Genomic DNA, 15615 nt, shown 5'->3' with positions numbered 1-15615 from the left:
GACTCGCTCTATATTCCAGAGCGGGAGCAAAGTGCCCCTGTACTTGCCTCCTTTTGCAGATGCTTCTCCTGGCCCTTGTTGGTGCTGTGCGTACCTCAGTCGCTCAGGGAGACGTGCAACTTGCTCTCCGCCCTGAGACATTGGCCTGACCCGGCTGCTGCCAATGCTCTGCATCGTAATGGGCTCCAGGAGGAGGAGGGGATGCTGTTTCCCCCATTCTGAAGCACGCTAAATTTAACCGCTACACAAGGTGCTGCAAGAGCAGCGGGTAGGGTATGGAGGTGGCAACAGCAGCAGTGTCGGCCAGGCCGGGCCAGGCCGGTGTCTCGGGGCAGAGAGCAAGTCTCACATCTCCCTGAGTGACCTCCTTAAATCTGTAATGTTGTTACCCATCTCAGGACAACAAAGTAATTCTACTTCTGTATTATACATGTTTTTCCCCTATAAATCTGAAGTATTAACAAGGGCTGCTAGTTATACCGGTACCATGCACACTTAAGCCAATCAATATCTTAGCCAGTGACATCAGTTTTCATAGCCTCAAGTGCCTGAATTGTCTCAACTTAAGTTTCTTGATTCCTCCATTTTTGATTACCACAGTGTTATATCAGCTTTTATTCATCCACCTCTATAGACTATGCAAAAGAGAGTATCACCCAGCCCAAAAAGGAACAAAAAGACCCAATCACCATTCCACCAGCAATCAGGACCAAGATCAGCATAGATTAACTCCAAAATTAATATCAGGCCAACAATCAATATTGGAGTAAACAATACCCCAATCGAAGCTGCCAAAGAAGCCAACAGTAAACAGCCCAACCATATCTTTTAAGACCAGCCCCACTAATACTGACGGGGCAAACCAGTAGAACAGTGTGGCGAACCTTTTACTCACCGAGTGCCAAACAGGTATGCGCTTTGTGCATGTGAGTGCCATCCATGTTAATGCGCGGCTCCTCCCCTTGCACTGTGCACACTACCGTACCATCTGCACATGCGGACGGCTTTCACGCGGCTCCCATGCGTTGTACACACAGTCGCACCATCTGCGCATGCGCACAGACTTAGCGTGGCTCCCCCATGCGCTGCAGTCACACCATATGAACGTGGGTTTCGTGGAATGCATGTGCTAGAACGCCATGCACGCGCTGCACGCAAGTACTCTCACATGCATGCAGAAGCATGTGCACATGCACAGGAGAACTGCAAAGACCAGCTGGGTCCCCTGGATTGCATGCATGCGCACCGGAGACCCGAACACTAGCTGGTGCATGCGCGCATGCACAGCTGCAGGTGAATTGGGCGACAGCCCGCGTGCCTGGGAAGATGGCTCTACGTGCCATCTCGGGTACGTGTGCCATAGGTTCGCCATCACGGCACTAGAATATAAACTGAAAGCAAACCACACTCCTTACTAGCACTGATCATGTTGCCTAGTTTGGGTAATGAAATCTCTGCAAGAAAACAAGTTTAGAGAGCACCAAAGATCTCTCATTTCAATCCTGAGCTACAAATATTCTCCTCTATTGGTATATTCAGCCACATGTTGGTGTGATGGAACACGCAACTGGAGAAGCAGTGGGGGACAGTTTTGCAACACAGTTTTCCAAGAGAGAGGCCCAGATTAAGAGACTGGACGTTCCAGGATGGGGGGAGGGAGAAGAGGTTCAGGATAGCCACACACCTAACCTCTCAGACTATGTTCAGCAGGTCAGAAGTTGATAGCTTTAATTCGGCAAGATCCTGTCCATTAAGTGTAAGCAATTTTAAGGATTGAACTTGATTGGATTTTGCTCTGTTGTCTCTAAACTTGGGCTTCTCAGTTGGGCAGGGACGCACAAAACATTTTCCAATGTATTTTCTCTGAAGGCAATAATTAAGAAATAGGTGCTAATAATCTTGCATTTTATATTTCCTAACAAACCTTTGCAGTATGCATGTGACCCAGTGGTGAAATGTAAAATTTGTTACTGCTGGTTCTGTAGGCGTGGCTTGGTGGTGGTGGGGTAATGTGACTGGGTGGACGTGGCCAACTTTCTTTTTTTTTTTTTAACTTTCTTTTTCTTTAACTTTTAAAAGCATTTTTTCTACAACCTCTTCTACAACCCTTTTAAAAGGCTCTGACGATCCCAGCTGAGCCGCGCGATCATCAGAGCCTTTTTTTTTTTTACTTTTAAAAGCATTTTTTCAGCTGGGCATGGGGGGGCAGGGATTTTTGCTACCGGTTCTCCGAACCACCCGCCATCATTGCTACTGGATCGGGCAATCCGATCCGAACCGGGAGCATTTCACCCCTGATATGACCTATACAAGTTTATTTGTGGAGAAGGTTATGACAAATGGTATGCACAACCATGCACTCAAATCTGTCATATGGGGGGGGGTGTTTGAGTCCTCTACTTGCTCCTTCCAACAACCTCCAACCTAAGAATACATGCCACTAAAATAGTAAAAAGGAAAACAATCCATTTCATCCCTCTCATACGCTGCCTTTCATTACCTAGTTCAATAGGTCTGCAATGGGAGATAAAAAGCAATGGATTGGTAGAAACCTCCTCTTCTTCTTCTTCTTCTTCCAATGTAACTGAGACTTCACCTGGAATTATAAAGAAGAAAATATGTGTAGGTAGGGAGGATATAGAGTATTATATTGCAAAACACATGAATCTATGCTAGTACATATCCATCTTGGGAATGCAAAAGGCTTGATAAAGTCACGAAATTGAACGTAGCCATAAAATGTCTCTCATAATGTCAAGGAGTACATTCGATAAACTCAGCCAGAATAAATCATGTTTAAGCCACTCAGAATTGAAAATAAAAGAGAAGTACATTATTTATGTACATTTGTGCGTACAGTGCGAAAATAAGATGGAAGCATGAACAAAACTCTACTCATACAACAGACTGTTAGAGAGACATTGCCAGACAAGTTGCTCTAAATAAAAGATAGCATCTCCTTACTTAACTATCCTTCTGCACTATAAACAAATTAAGTTTTAAATTAATTGCTTGAATAGGTCCAGCTTTTAATTGAAGTGATTTGGAACTACAGCATTTAGTTCCCAGTCTATAAACATTTTAAAATTGCTTAAAGTTAGCCTCAGGTAAGGATTATATCCAAGGAACTGTCATTAGAATAGATATACCCACTAGCTCTTTCTTCAGATCGGACTTGTAATAACGTTATATTTGTTATATGTTACAAGGTGAGAAATCATTCAATTCATGTCTGAGGAGAAATCCTATTATTTCAGCTTTTAATTAAACAGAAATGTGATGAAGTAAAGCCTAGCTTTTATGACATCATCCAATTACTTTGGGGTGATGGTTCCCACATGCTGCATAGCCAAAAAAATATTTCTCATCCTTGATTTAAACTATAAACTGGTTATTCTAAGCAGATCTGACTTCTCTGAATTACAGGATGTCCCAGCAGTGCTACTGCCATACCTTTTGGGTTCCTATTCAATTCCATTTATTTACAAATGTATAGACAGAAGAAAACTGGAAACCTGAGTGCTTCCATCACCAATATTGATATTTTTCCATCTAAGAACTCTACCACAACCATTTAAGACTCTTATCAACTCCAAACTTGGAGCTCTGAATATTCTCTGAATCCAAATCCAAACTACAATTCTTTTTTATTTACAAATACCATATTATTTTTTCATTAAATTTATTTGCTGCCCATTTCACTATCCAAAGGAAGGAGCAAAGCAAGGAGAATTCTGATTCTTCTCTACAGTTGTTGAGTTTTTCCCCAATCAAGAAACACTTTGGCTAAATAGTTAACCCCATGGCTGCATAATAGCTAGTTTCATGATAAACCGTAATAGTTTTTATTTATTCTGTAAACCAACATTTTATGAGATATGGAGAACCTAAACAGGGCCTGTAGCTTGCATCTTGAAAGGAATTGTGTCTGGCCAGACTGGTTAAACAAGGCTAATCAATTTGAGCACTAACACTCTCCCCATGGGCTGATAATAATCTGTGAAACAATAGCTAGTAAATTAATTGCATAAGCATTTGCACAGAATTCATTTTACTCAGCAGCCCTGGACTGCTTAGGAAGCACCACATTTCATGAGGCTTTCTATTTTCAAAACACATGACTGATTCATGGATGGGATTGATTTGATATGATTACTATTCTATCAATGTTACAAAGCTTGTACGTCTTCTACATCAATAGAAATAACAGTACAATAAAACCTCTCTAGGTTTTAGAATATAAAGACAGAGAAATCATCATCATCATATAATCAGTCTGATGGCTCCAGTTCATCCATCTGAAGGGTGTAAGAAAGGACTCGGCATTCTTAATAGTTTATGGAAGATTGGGTTCAATTACTCCATGGAAGTTGTTCCAAAGTGTGGGCGATGGATAGCTTCCATCTGCTCCTTTACCTCATGAAAGTGTGGGTCATTTTTACCACAGAGTTATTAACAACGAGGGAGGAACCATTTCTGGAGATCATCTGAAAGTGCCATTACAGTACTGATTTTTGCAAATGCCACCTTTCCTTCTGTCTAGCAGTCTACTTCCTCAAACAGAGTCCTTCACTCCTTTATGTACCACTAGACAGTACTTTAGGGAAGGGGTGTGGGAGGGAAAAATGCTTTCCTTCACTTAGTTGCAAGCAATTAGATTCAACTCTTTGATTTGGATTAGGGAAAAATTCCCTCTAGGCTGCTGTAACATAATTAATATCTTTTAGAGATTTTTAAGAATAATAGGTGTGTAGTATTCTTGGTACATTGCTATTTTTCCAGCAAACATCTATAGATATGATCCACATGCATAAAGTCCTTATAGAAAGGGGAAAGGTTTAGCTTTTCTTTGTAGATCCCTAAATAAATGAATAAATATAATTTGTATATGTAAATTGGAATTGATAAACTGTGAAAACAGAACCAGAAAATCATCCTCATCCTCAAAACCTGGACCAAACAGCTAGACCGTTTATCTAGACAGAGGATTCAACTTTTGGGTTTTTCCTCTCTTTTGCTGCATTGTTTTGCCTTATTTAAAGATGGTTATTTTTTAAAAAAAAAAATCCAGTGGCTTATGTTATTAATTTTAAACAAATTAATATGCATTGCAAGGTTTCTGCAGACTTTTTTCTTTCTTCTTGTTACAATCGGATATTTAACCGAGAGTTCTCTAAAGAAAATGAAACATTTTCAATTACTTCCCTGATTATGTTTTAAAGAAAAAATTCTTCCTGTGATTATAAATTGATACTTGAAAGCTTCATGGAATAATAATTTACACATGCTCTTATTTATTATCAAGAAATACTTTCGTCAAGTGGCTTGATTTTGTATATGGGTTTTGTTGTTGTTGTTTTTTTGCTTTCTCAAATAATATATTTTCCGATTTCCGGCAGGCAAGCAAAATACATCACCTACAAATATGCAAAAACTCCTGTGAATATAGTTTTTAGAAGGTTGCCATCTCAGCAGTTGATTCACCATTTAAAAGAACTTCAATGTGTTTTAAATGTTTATAACGTATAGCCCAGAGATAAATCTCTTGGAAAAACAAAATTTCAAAAGGAACAACATGTTTCCATCACTGCTTAGCAGGTGATTTACATTTTTTGGTCCTTTTGCTTAAATTCTAGCAGGGCATAAACATATCACTGGGAGTTACAGAAATTTATATATATTGCTTGTGGCCCAGCATTTTTTCTTCAAACCTAGCAACACAACTATAAAACAGCACAAAATGTTACACAGATAAAGCAGCAATAAAACCAGCAGAAGTTTGCAGGCCCTTAGTCTTTTTTTTCTTCTTCTTTTTTCTTTGTTTTGATTTTGTTTTTCTCTAGAGGAATTCGGCTTAGGAAACTAGCTAGCTCCAGCAGCTGGTTTAACTTAAGTTTATGTATTTATAGAAACATTCAGCAGCGGACACCCTCCTCCTCCTCCTCTTCCACCCCCTCCCTTCCCCAACAGATAAGGGAGCGCATTAAGCCGGTTTGTTCTACCAACTATGTCAATCTGCAGTGCCTTGCATGGGTCTGAGTTTTACAAGCCTTGTATGTATTTTAGATAGCAACAATAAAAGAGAGAGAGAGAGAGAGAGAGAAAAGAAGAGTTTGGGGTGGTTGTTTTTTTACCTTCATTGTTCTCCTTGGTGGCATTTATGATGTCATTGGATGAACACCTGCCGTTCTCCTCCTCTGTTAACTGGGTGACAGGTTTATGTTGCAATATGGCATCCAGCTCATGAAAGAACTTCATAGTCTTGGTAGCATCTCCTGAGTTGTGGGCATATTTAACTGTCCTATATTCATATTTCAGGTTTTTATACTTTGCCCGACACTGTTTCCAGTCTCTGCAGATCCCCAACTCCTGAAGCCTTTTTGCAATGTAAATAAATATCCCTTTATTCCGTAAGGTCCCATGGAGTTGCTTTCTGATATTTTTTTCTGACCAGACGCTTAGCAAGGCTTTAACCTCCTCCTCAGTCCAATGCCTTCCTGCTCCACTCTCCATGTTGAAAGTGACCTGGAAATGATTCACTATTTCTAGCCAAGATTGCGTTTCCTAGGAAACCAGACGGCTGATTGTCAGTAAGCTCCACAGAGATGAAAGGATCCAGTTTTACTGGCTCAAGCTGCCTGAGGGGAGTAACTTGAGAAACTGCCAAATAAGCAGGTTCCGTCTTAAGAGGCAGGAAAATAAAGCAGCTCGGGCAGAAATGATTGCAAAGTCTGTTAATCATTGGCACCCCCCAAATAAGCTGTTTTCTGCTTTGCAAAAAAAATAAAAATAAAAATGAAGCACAATTCCAGAGATGGAATGCATTCTGTAACCTTTGTTATGCAATGGGCTTTAAATATAATCTCTGCTCTTAATGTACATGAGAGCTGTAAATAAGCTTCCCTCCATCTGGCCCCCTCCAGAGGCATTGGATCACAAGCCTAGCTGGTAGCTGAGGATGATGGGAGCTGTTGTCCAACGTCTATGTCAGCATATAAATCTGACTTATGTGTCAGATTTATATCGTTCTGTTTGTTTCCTAGTATGATTTGATTGCTTATTAGTAACCTAAGTGTTGTATCTTATGATTACCTATCTCCTCCCACTCATGACTATAACCATATTGCTTGTATTTTTACGATTTATATTGTTCTGTTTGTTTCCTAGTATCATTTGATTGCTTATTAGTAACCTATGACTATCACCAAGTATTGTATCTTATGATTCTTGATGGATGCATTTTATTTTTCTTTATGTACACTGGGAGCATATGCACCAACGACAAATTCCTTGTGTGTCCAATCACACTTGGCCAATAAAGAATTCTATTCTATTCTATTCTATTCTATTCTATTCTATTCTATTCTATTCTATTCTATTCTATTCTATTCTATACACAAACACACACACACACACACACACTCTCACACATACACTACTATAGGTTATGATTTTGTTTGGAATGAAAACATTTGCATCTTGATTCTCTTCAGATTCGCTAGCAAATAATGCCTTCGGTTTTGTAAAATACTTGTTTGTTCACATGGTTTAGAATCCCTCTCAAAACTGTAAATCATAATTTCACACATACACATACTTATCCTTTTCCTAAATGCTTGATTTGCATTCGCAGAGCCTTTTGTGACTCTTAACTAATGGAGTCACTGTAATTTGAATTCTGAGCAAATTCAGTGATGTTCAGTAATAGTTCCAGTTCAGTAGTCTTCTGAGTGAATCAAGTATAATATGCTAAAAGCAAACCAAGGAAATTAAGTTCAAGATTGTGTGGAAAACACGTCTATATTCTTTTTGTATTGTCTAGAGCAAATCCATGACATCCTTTACAAATGCAAGATTCATCTTAATAGAAAATGAGATGAAACACTGCAATACTAATTCAGTTGGTTGGCAAATTATTTCAATTAAATTTGCATTTTCTGTTTTATATACTCAAATAAAACATTATTTGAATTTGGAAGATATTTTGGAAAGAATCACATATATTGTGTAGATATATTTCTTCTATATAAATGTTTCTTTTTAAGTGTCTCCCCTCCCCTCAAATCTGGGTTCTGCAACTAACTCAGGTGCTAATTGAGGTCCCCCTGAGTAATGCCATACTTGCCGACAAAGGACCTTTGGTATTCCATAATACTTGGAAGATGTTGCCATGGCAGCTAAATAACTAGCCAACAGGTTCATATTACAGAAGGATTCTAAGAAGGAAAAGGGGAAAGGGAATGCCTTTATTTTCCCTCTTCCCCCACTAAAGATTCTTTAATCTAGGTTTTTTGATGGGATGCTTTGAGCCTGGCATCCCAGCGAACCTGAGGTTCTTCAAATATAATGGGAACTACGGCAATGCTTAATGGAATTCTGGGAATTGTGGTCCAGTTTGATATGGAAGGCATCAAACTGGGAAATGGTGCTGTAAGCACTCTTATGTACTATTGCAAGCCATACCTCTAATATAGTAGAGAAAGCGATTTCTGGTGGTGGTGGTGGAAAATGACAACTGAAGACTGACTCTACTAAAAGCAGAGCCAACAACCATGCTGGAATGAAGAGTCAGTAAATAAATCACCTCTTTTTTAATTGCTCTCTGGACAACAAAAAGACTTGAGATTGCCCAGAAGTGCTCCAGACGGTTGCTCCTCATGAGAATACAGCAAGACAGCAGTCTCCAGAATTAGAGCTTTGGGACCCAAGGGAATATTCTTTTTGCACAAACCACAGTCAAAATAAAATAAACTTGGGTACACATACTTTCTTTTCAAATCACTTTCAGAAAATGCGTGTTAACTTTTTAGGTTTTAGGAATCTTTGGAGCAACAAATTTTAAAAAGATGGTTGAGTTTCTTTCAAACCTTAATAAAAGTAGTTTGAAATACAATTTTTAAGGATTTTTTTAAAAAATGGGGTGGGGGATAAGCGGCAAAAAGGTAATTAGAAGTTTGGGTTTGGGAAGTTACATGTCCAGATGGTTTTGGAATTAATAAGGTTTTGGAATTAATTATAAGAATCCTTCCCATGAGAAAATGCTTTCGTTTTTAGTTATGACTCTAGTATGTTCAGATCTTGGGATTCTGGAATATATTTTCTTCTCATGAAAACCTATCCTTGTCTAATAACTATGAGGTCTGCAGAATCAAAGTTAAAGGGTTTGTGTGGACCGAGATCATATATTCAGCATTAGAACTTCTTTTTCTTCCTAGGTTATTATTGCAGGTACAGGATCCGCTTTTCAGATCATTGAACACCATTTTCACAATTCAGCGTTAGAACTTACCAGGAAAAATGATCTCCCCAATTAAATATTGCAGTGTGAGAACTTTTCTTTAAAATTTCAATCAACCGTCTCTTTTTACAGAATGTTTCCCATACCCACAATTGTTTTTATTTATTGTTCTTCTTCTGCGTGTGGTTTTTGCTTTAGGAGGAAGAATTATTTTCTTACAGTTTAGAAAACGTTTTGCAGATCTTGGGGTCTTCACAACACCTGTAAAAATCCCTCAACCATGAATGGCACCTTTTGGGTGACATAAAGATCCAGTCTCAGAAATACAGATTCCTTACCTACTCTTCCTTTTCTCGTAGAGGCCAAGAGAGTGCGGGGATTGTGACAAGTGATGGAGAATCAGCCCATTCTTTCAAAGTGCACAAGGTAATATTATCTGGCATTCCTGAGGAGGGAAGGGAGGAGAAGATGATTTAGATTATGTTGATGAGCCATTAAACTGGTGTTAACTTTAGCTGCCTCATAAATAGATTTTCTCTAGAAGGAGCTGTGCCCAGCCTTGGGGTAAAAGAAGAAGATGTGGAGATTACTCTAATTTGTTCTCTCTCTTTAAATATGAATGCTGGAAGAACTCAAGATATTTCCCTCTCCATATCTCCCTCTCCCTCTCTGTCCCGTCTCCCTCTCCGTCTCCGTCTCTCTCTCTCTCTTCCCCCCGTCTCTCTCTCTCTCTCTCTCTCTCTCTCTCTCTCTCTCTCTCTCTCTCTCTCTCTTTCTCTCTCTTGCGTTATTTTGAGGGGACAGCACATTTACACTGTTATACAAGCTGTATACTCACTACTTTACATTGTTATTTCTTCAGTGTTGTCACATGAAAAGATATACTTAAATATTTATAAAATGTGAGGGGGTGTACTCACTTCTGTAACATACTGTGTGTGTGTGTATGTATGTATGTACATATGTATGAATGACGTAAAGAAGACGGTCGTCTGTGCAGGATTTTGGCACTCAAACTTGTAATTTATAACACTCATAAATCTAACCATCAAAATCTTATAAAGAGCATTATAAAGTAATGAATGTAACTTTGTCACAAGAGGAAGGTGAAAAAATATTTAGAAAAGGATAATGTAGTATTTGCGTGTGTTGTAAATTGATTTAATGGATTTAGTTAAGGGATGTCTTAATCACCTCCCTGGTGGATTACGCGCCATGGGGCTGCCCTTGAAACCATCTGGAACCTACAACTGAATAGCTTCAGAATACAGTGTCATGGATTGCTTGCCTTCTGGTTCACTTGAGTAAACCAGTGCTGTGTGGGCTACATTGACTTCCAGTTGCTTTCCCAGTGCAATTCAAGGTGCTGGTTAAAACACCAAATGGCAAAGGTCTAGGTCGGGGGTCGGCAACCTTAAACACTCAAAGAGCCACAAAGGTCCTAACCGGAAGCCCCCTGTTTAATTCTGGAGCCAACCGGAAGTCCGGTTCCCACACCATAGAGTCTCCTCCTAGTGTGACATCCTTTTTCCTCTACCTGTCCTAACCGAAAGCCCTATCAATTGTGGAGCGGACTGGCGACAGGGAGCTGCAGCAGAGGGATGAAAGAGCCACATGCGGCTCCAGAGCCGCAGATTGCTGACCCCTGCTCTAGGTTACTTGCAGGCAGTCTCCCCCAGGGTATCTTCCCATCATACTAAGCTAGATAGGGTTGGTGGGCTCAAGGTGTCCTTCCTTAAATGTTGCCATCTGATAGGTCTTGGGAGGCAAGCTCTTTAGAACTTTGTCCCACCTTAGATCTGAGGGATTCCTACCTTTTTATTCTTCCATAGAGCTACAAAGACCTGCCTTTTCATCCAGCCATTGGGCTAGGATGGGGGTTGAGCTGGGCAGATATTTGATCTAGGAGGAGGAGGAATGGCACTTTTGTTTTTAACCATGGTTTTTTGGATTGTTTGAGTTGTCTAGACCAGGGGTCTCCAACCTTGGCAACTTTTAAGACTTGTGGACTTCAACTCCCAGAATTCCTCACCTCAGCTGGCTGAGGAATTATGGGAGCTGAAGTCCACAAGTCTTAAAGTTGCCAAGGTTGGAGATCTCTGGTCTAGACTCATTGTATGAGACAGGCAGTCTTATAAGTTTTGTAAATAAATGTCAAATAAGTAGAGCTTCTGAATTAGCTCATTAGTTTTACACTGCTTTCCTCTGTAAGCAATCCTGGAAACTCTGTTTTAGTTCATCCATCCCATTTCCTTTTTCTTCGCAGGGAATGGGTCTTGTCAATCACGTGTTCAGCGAAGATAGCCTGAAGAAGCTCTACGTTTCAAATCTTGGAATCGGCCATACAAGATACTCTACCTCTGGGGTGTCTGTCCTTGATAATTGTCAACCATTCGTGGTGGAAACTTTGCATGGGAAGATTGCAGTTGCCCACAACGGAGAGCTAACAAATGCAATGCGGCTGAGAAGAAAGGTAGGGATCTGTTTTCCTAAGATGAGAAAGCGGAAAAGGATAGTAAATTCACTCATAATAGAGAAGGTTTATATCCATTTAGTAATAATAGGATGCAAAGATCATTTTAAGAGTACGGTCCAAATTCATTAGACTGTATGTATAGGTTGTAGCAATTGAGGTCAGATGGAAGGAAACCTAAATCCTAAACCCAGCCCTAATGCACAGCAGCAATCTGAGCTTGTATGAAGCTCATCTTGGAATACTGCATGCAACTTTGGCCACCACAATGTAAAAAAAAGATACTGAGACTCTAGAAAGAGTGCAGAGAAGAGCAATAAAGGGGCCTGGAGGCTAAAAGATATAAAGAATGTCTGCTGGAATTGAGTATGTCTAGTTTAATGAAAAGAAGGACTAGGGGTGACATGGTAGCAGTGTTCCAATATTTAAGTGGTTGCCACAAAAAAGAGTGAGTCTTCTTATTCTCCAAAGCACCTGAAAGCGAGACAAGAAGCAGTGGGTGGAAACTAATCAAGGAGAGAAGCAACCTAGAACTAAGGAGAAATTTCCTGACAGAACAATTGATCAGTGGAACAACTTACCTCCAGAAGTTGTGAATGCTTCATCACTGGACATTTTTAAGAAGAGAGTTTGTCTGAAATACTATAGGGCTTCTGTTATTCTGAAATCTTTTCCATCCTGTCCCCTCTAAATCAGTTTATAATCACTCATGCATTCAACATTCAGTCATTCTCCCTCAGAAGACTCTTCCATATGGATGCCTGAAATGCGTGCTCTTTAGGCGTACCACATCTGCCTAGGTCAGGGATCGGCAAACTTAAACACTCAAAGAGCTACTTGGACCCGTTTCCCATAGAAAAAAAACACACCGGAGCCACAAAACCTGGGTGGGCGTGGCCAACTCGATGTCACTCACTCACCCAGTCACATGAACCCCCCCCAGCCATGCCTACCCAGCCACAAAACCATTCTGTCTCTCTCCCCCTCTTCCTATGTCCCCCTCTCTTCCCCCATGTCTCTCTCCCTCTGTATCTCTCCCTTTCTTCCCCTCTCTAACCCCTCTCTATGTATCACTCTGTATGTGTCTCTATGTCGCTGTCTCTCCCCCTCCCTTCGGGTGACCGTCCTCCTCCTCCCCCTCCTTTTGTGATGTCCTGGACGGCTGTGGCTGAGCCAGGAGCGTGTGTATGGGCGGGGAGACCCTCCCCAAACGAGCACCAAAGCACAGCAAAGGCACCCGCGGGATGAGCAGCTGCTCAATTAGGAGGGTCTTAACAGGATGGGGCTTCTTTCCTGCACTAATGCTCTGGCCATCGCCTTGCTGTTTCATCCCCCACCCCCAGCAGCTCTTCGGCTGAGTGCGGAGGGTGCGAACTCCAGCCTGAAGCGGCAGGAAGCAAAGGCTGCCTTACGTGCAAATGTGGCGCGAAGGTAGGTACAGGGTAGCTTCTCTCCTGCACTCTCCTCCTCCTCCCACTCTCGTGATGCCCTGGCCGGCTGTGGCTGAGCCGGGAGCATGCGCACACGTGGGGAGACCCTCCTTAAGCAAGCCGCTGCCCACCCTGCGCGCACCTTTCCTGAGCTTCGGCGCTCGCTTGAGGAGGGTCTCCCTGTGCGTGCGCCCGCTCCCGGCTCAGCCACAGCCGGCCAGGGCATCACGAGTGTGGAAGAACCACACTCAAGGGGCCAAAGAGCCGCATGTGGCTCGCAAGCCGTGATTTGCCGACCACAGGCCTAGGTGATGGTTAACAGCCCCATAGGTTTAAGGCCTATAGATATGGTCTGCTTATTCTCTGGCCTCTTGTTCTCTCACAAGCAGGAAGTCTGGTGAGAAGAGAAGAGTGCCAATCAGCATCATGTTCACCTTTAATTCATTCTCTACCACACACAACGTAAATCTGATAATTGATTGTTTTGAGTGCAGTTCAGTTCACTACCATATCTGTAGTTGTGAATGAAACAAATTGCCAAAGAAGTAAATTACTTCTGGAAATTTACTCTGTGCAGCTTCTGAATATGACTGAGAAGAGGTACATTTAACATCCCATTGGTAGAAATGAGAGAATTTGCACACAAAAGTGGTGACTATTAATCAACTGTGGCTATTCTTCTATAATTAGTATATAATTACCAACAACCTGAATCAATCCACTGCAGTGTGAAGATTTCTTCATTGGTTTGTTCTGAATTGGGTTAACGTATTAAAAATAAATCAATACGTTGAAGGCTAGATATCATTATTTACTATGCTGATCCAGTGCTAGTTGGTAGATAGATGTTTTTCAACTTCCCAGTCTAGGGCTGGGGGAAACTGCCTAACCCAAAATAACCAAATTGATTCCCATACCTAAAGAGACTTTCAAACCTGATTATCTCTGTCTTAGTCCGATGCCTTCAACTGCTGCACTATACTAAGTAAGACAGTGATATTAAATTTAAAATGAGAAATCCTACCCTTACAGACTCACAAGGGTTTTTTTGTAGACATTCTGTGAATGAGAAATGTGGAATACAAAATCTATTTGGTTCTATCTTTTGATCCAAGTTTTTTTTTTCCCCTTGTTCCATTCAAGCACACTGGTTTATTTCGGTCAATTGCATTAGGATAGAACAGAACAGCAGTAGCAGTAGTAACAGCCTTTTCCAGTCGTAACTAAGATGCCCCCCCCACTTAAAACATTTTGACTCTGCCGTCCCCTTCTTCTTTTGCCCTCCATCATTCCCAGCATTAGGCTCTTCTCCAGCGAGTCCTTCCTTCTCATTAGGTGGCCAAAGTATTTGAGTTTCATCTTCAGGATCTGGCCTTCTAAAGAGCAGTCAGGGTTGATGATCTCTAGGATTGACCGATTTGATCGCCTTGCAGTCCAAGGGATTTGGAGTTAGCACTAACCTCTCAAAGGTCTTTATAACTACAAATGTCAGAGCAACCAGTCTGTCGTCATTTAGCTTACTGATGGAGGGTTTCTTAGGAACCGAGATGATAATAGGGCATTTGAAGCAAGAAGGGACATGACACATCTCCAGTGACTTATTAATGATGTGGGTGAATATGGGGCCTGTTGTTCAGCATGAGCTTTCAAGCAAGGAGTTATTCCACCTGGGCCTGGTCATGAGATAGGTGTAGGAGATTTATTGATTTATTGATTGATTTATTTGTCAACAAGTACAAGGAAACAAGTAACAGTATAGACATAGACATGGACACATTAAAAAAATTGGCACAAATAAAAGGATATAAATAGGCAAAACATAGCCATAAACACATAGAATGATTACATATAAATGGGGACAGTAGGACAGGGACGGTAGACAACGCTGGTGCGCTTATGCACACCCCCTAAATTTGGCGGCTGTTGTATGTATCTCTTTGTTATACGTATCTGAGATGGGGAAGATAGCGATAGATTACACTGACATCTTCTCAAACCTACAGTGGAATGCATTCAGGTCATCTGCCAGTTGCCAATTCTCCTCAGTAAAGGAAGGAAGGTCCCTTACAATGATATTCTTCAGGTTTCTCCTCACAGTTGCTGGTTCAATAGCTGAGAACTGGTTTCTCAATTTTTTTGGAGGGTCTATGACAACTTGCCACGGACAACTCACTGCAGGACAACTTGCCACGGCCATTTTGCCATGGGACAACTCACTGCAGGACAAGAGTTACACTAATCTCAAAGGAAGGGTGGAACAGAATCATTAAAGGAGGGACAGAATGCATTGTGAACGGCAAAAATTAAAATCGTTTTTACTTATTTTAAATAATTAAATAGAATTGTTAAATTGTCCCGCAACGGGTTGTCTTGCAGCGAGTCGGCTGTGGCGAGTTTTCCCATTCCCCTTTTCGGAGTAGATTCTCTTTGCCACTCTGCTTTGCCACTTTGCTACGTTCCTGGCCTGATTGTAA

General features: G+C 41.0%; 1 protein-coding gene across 2 annotated transcripts in view; it reads left to right on the top strand.

Moving 5' to 3' along the window:
• Window positions 1-15615, top strand: part of PPAT (phosphoribosyl pyrophosphate amidotransferase) — a 67332-nt gene that overhangs the window by 38444 nt on the left and 13273 nt on the right. For both annotated transcript variants that reach the window (XM_070948815.1, XM_070948816.1), the window contains exons 2-3: window positions 9598-9664; window positions 11505-11711. In XM_070948815.1, the coding sequence (XP_070804916.1) occupies window positions 9598-9664; window positions 11505-11711 (274 nt within the window). The remainder of the gene's footprint in view (window positions 1-9597; window positions 9665-11504; window positions 11712-15615) is intronic.

This window comes from Pituophis catenifer, unplaced genomic scaffold, assembly GCF_029215685.1.
Source record: "Pituophis catenifer annectens isolate HBS135680 unplaced genomic scaffold, rPitCat1.0.hap2 SCAF_8, whole genome shotgun sequence".
In the NCBI taxonomy this organism is placed as follows: domain Eukaryota; kingdom Metazoa; phylum Chordata; class Lepidosauria; order Squamata; family Colubridae; genus Pituophis; species Pituophis catenifer.
The sequence above is the reverse complement of the archived record's forward strand: the minus strand, read 5'-3'. Positions and strand labels throughout refer to the sequence as shown.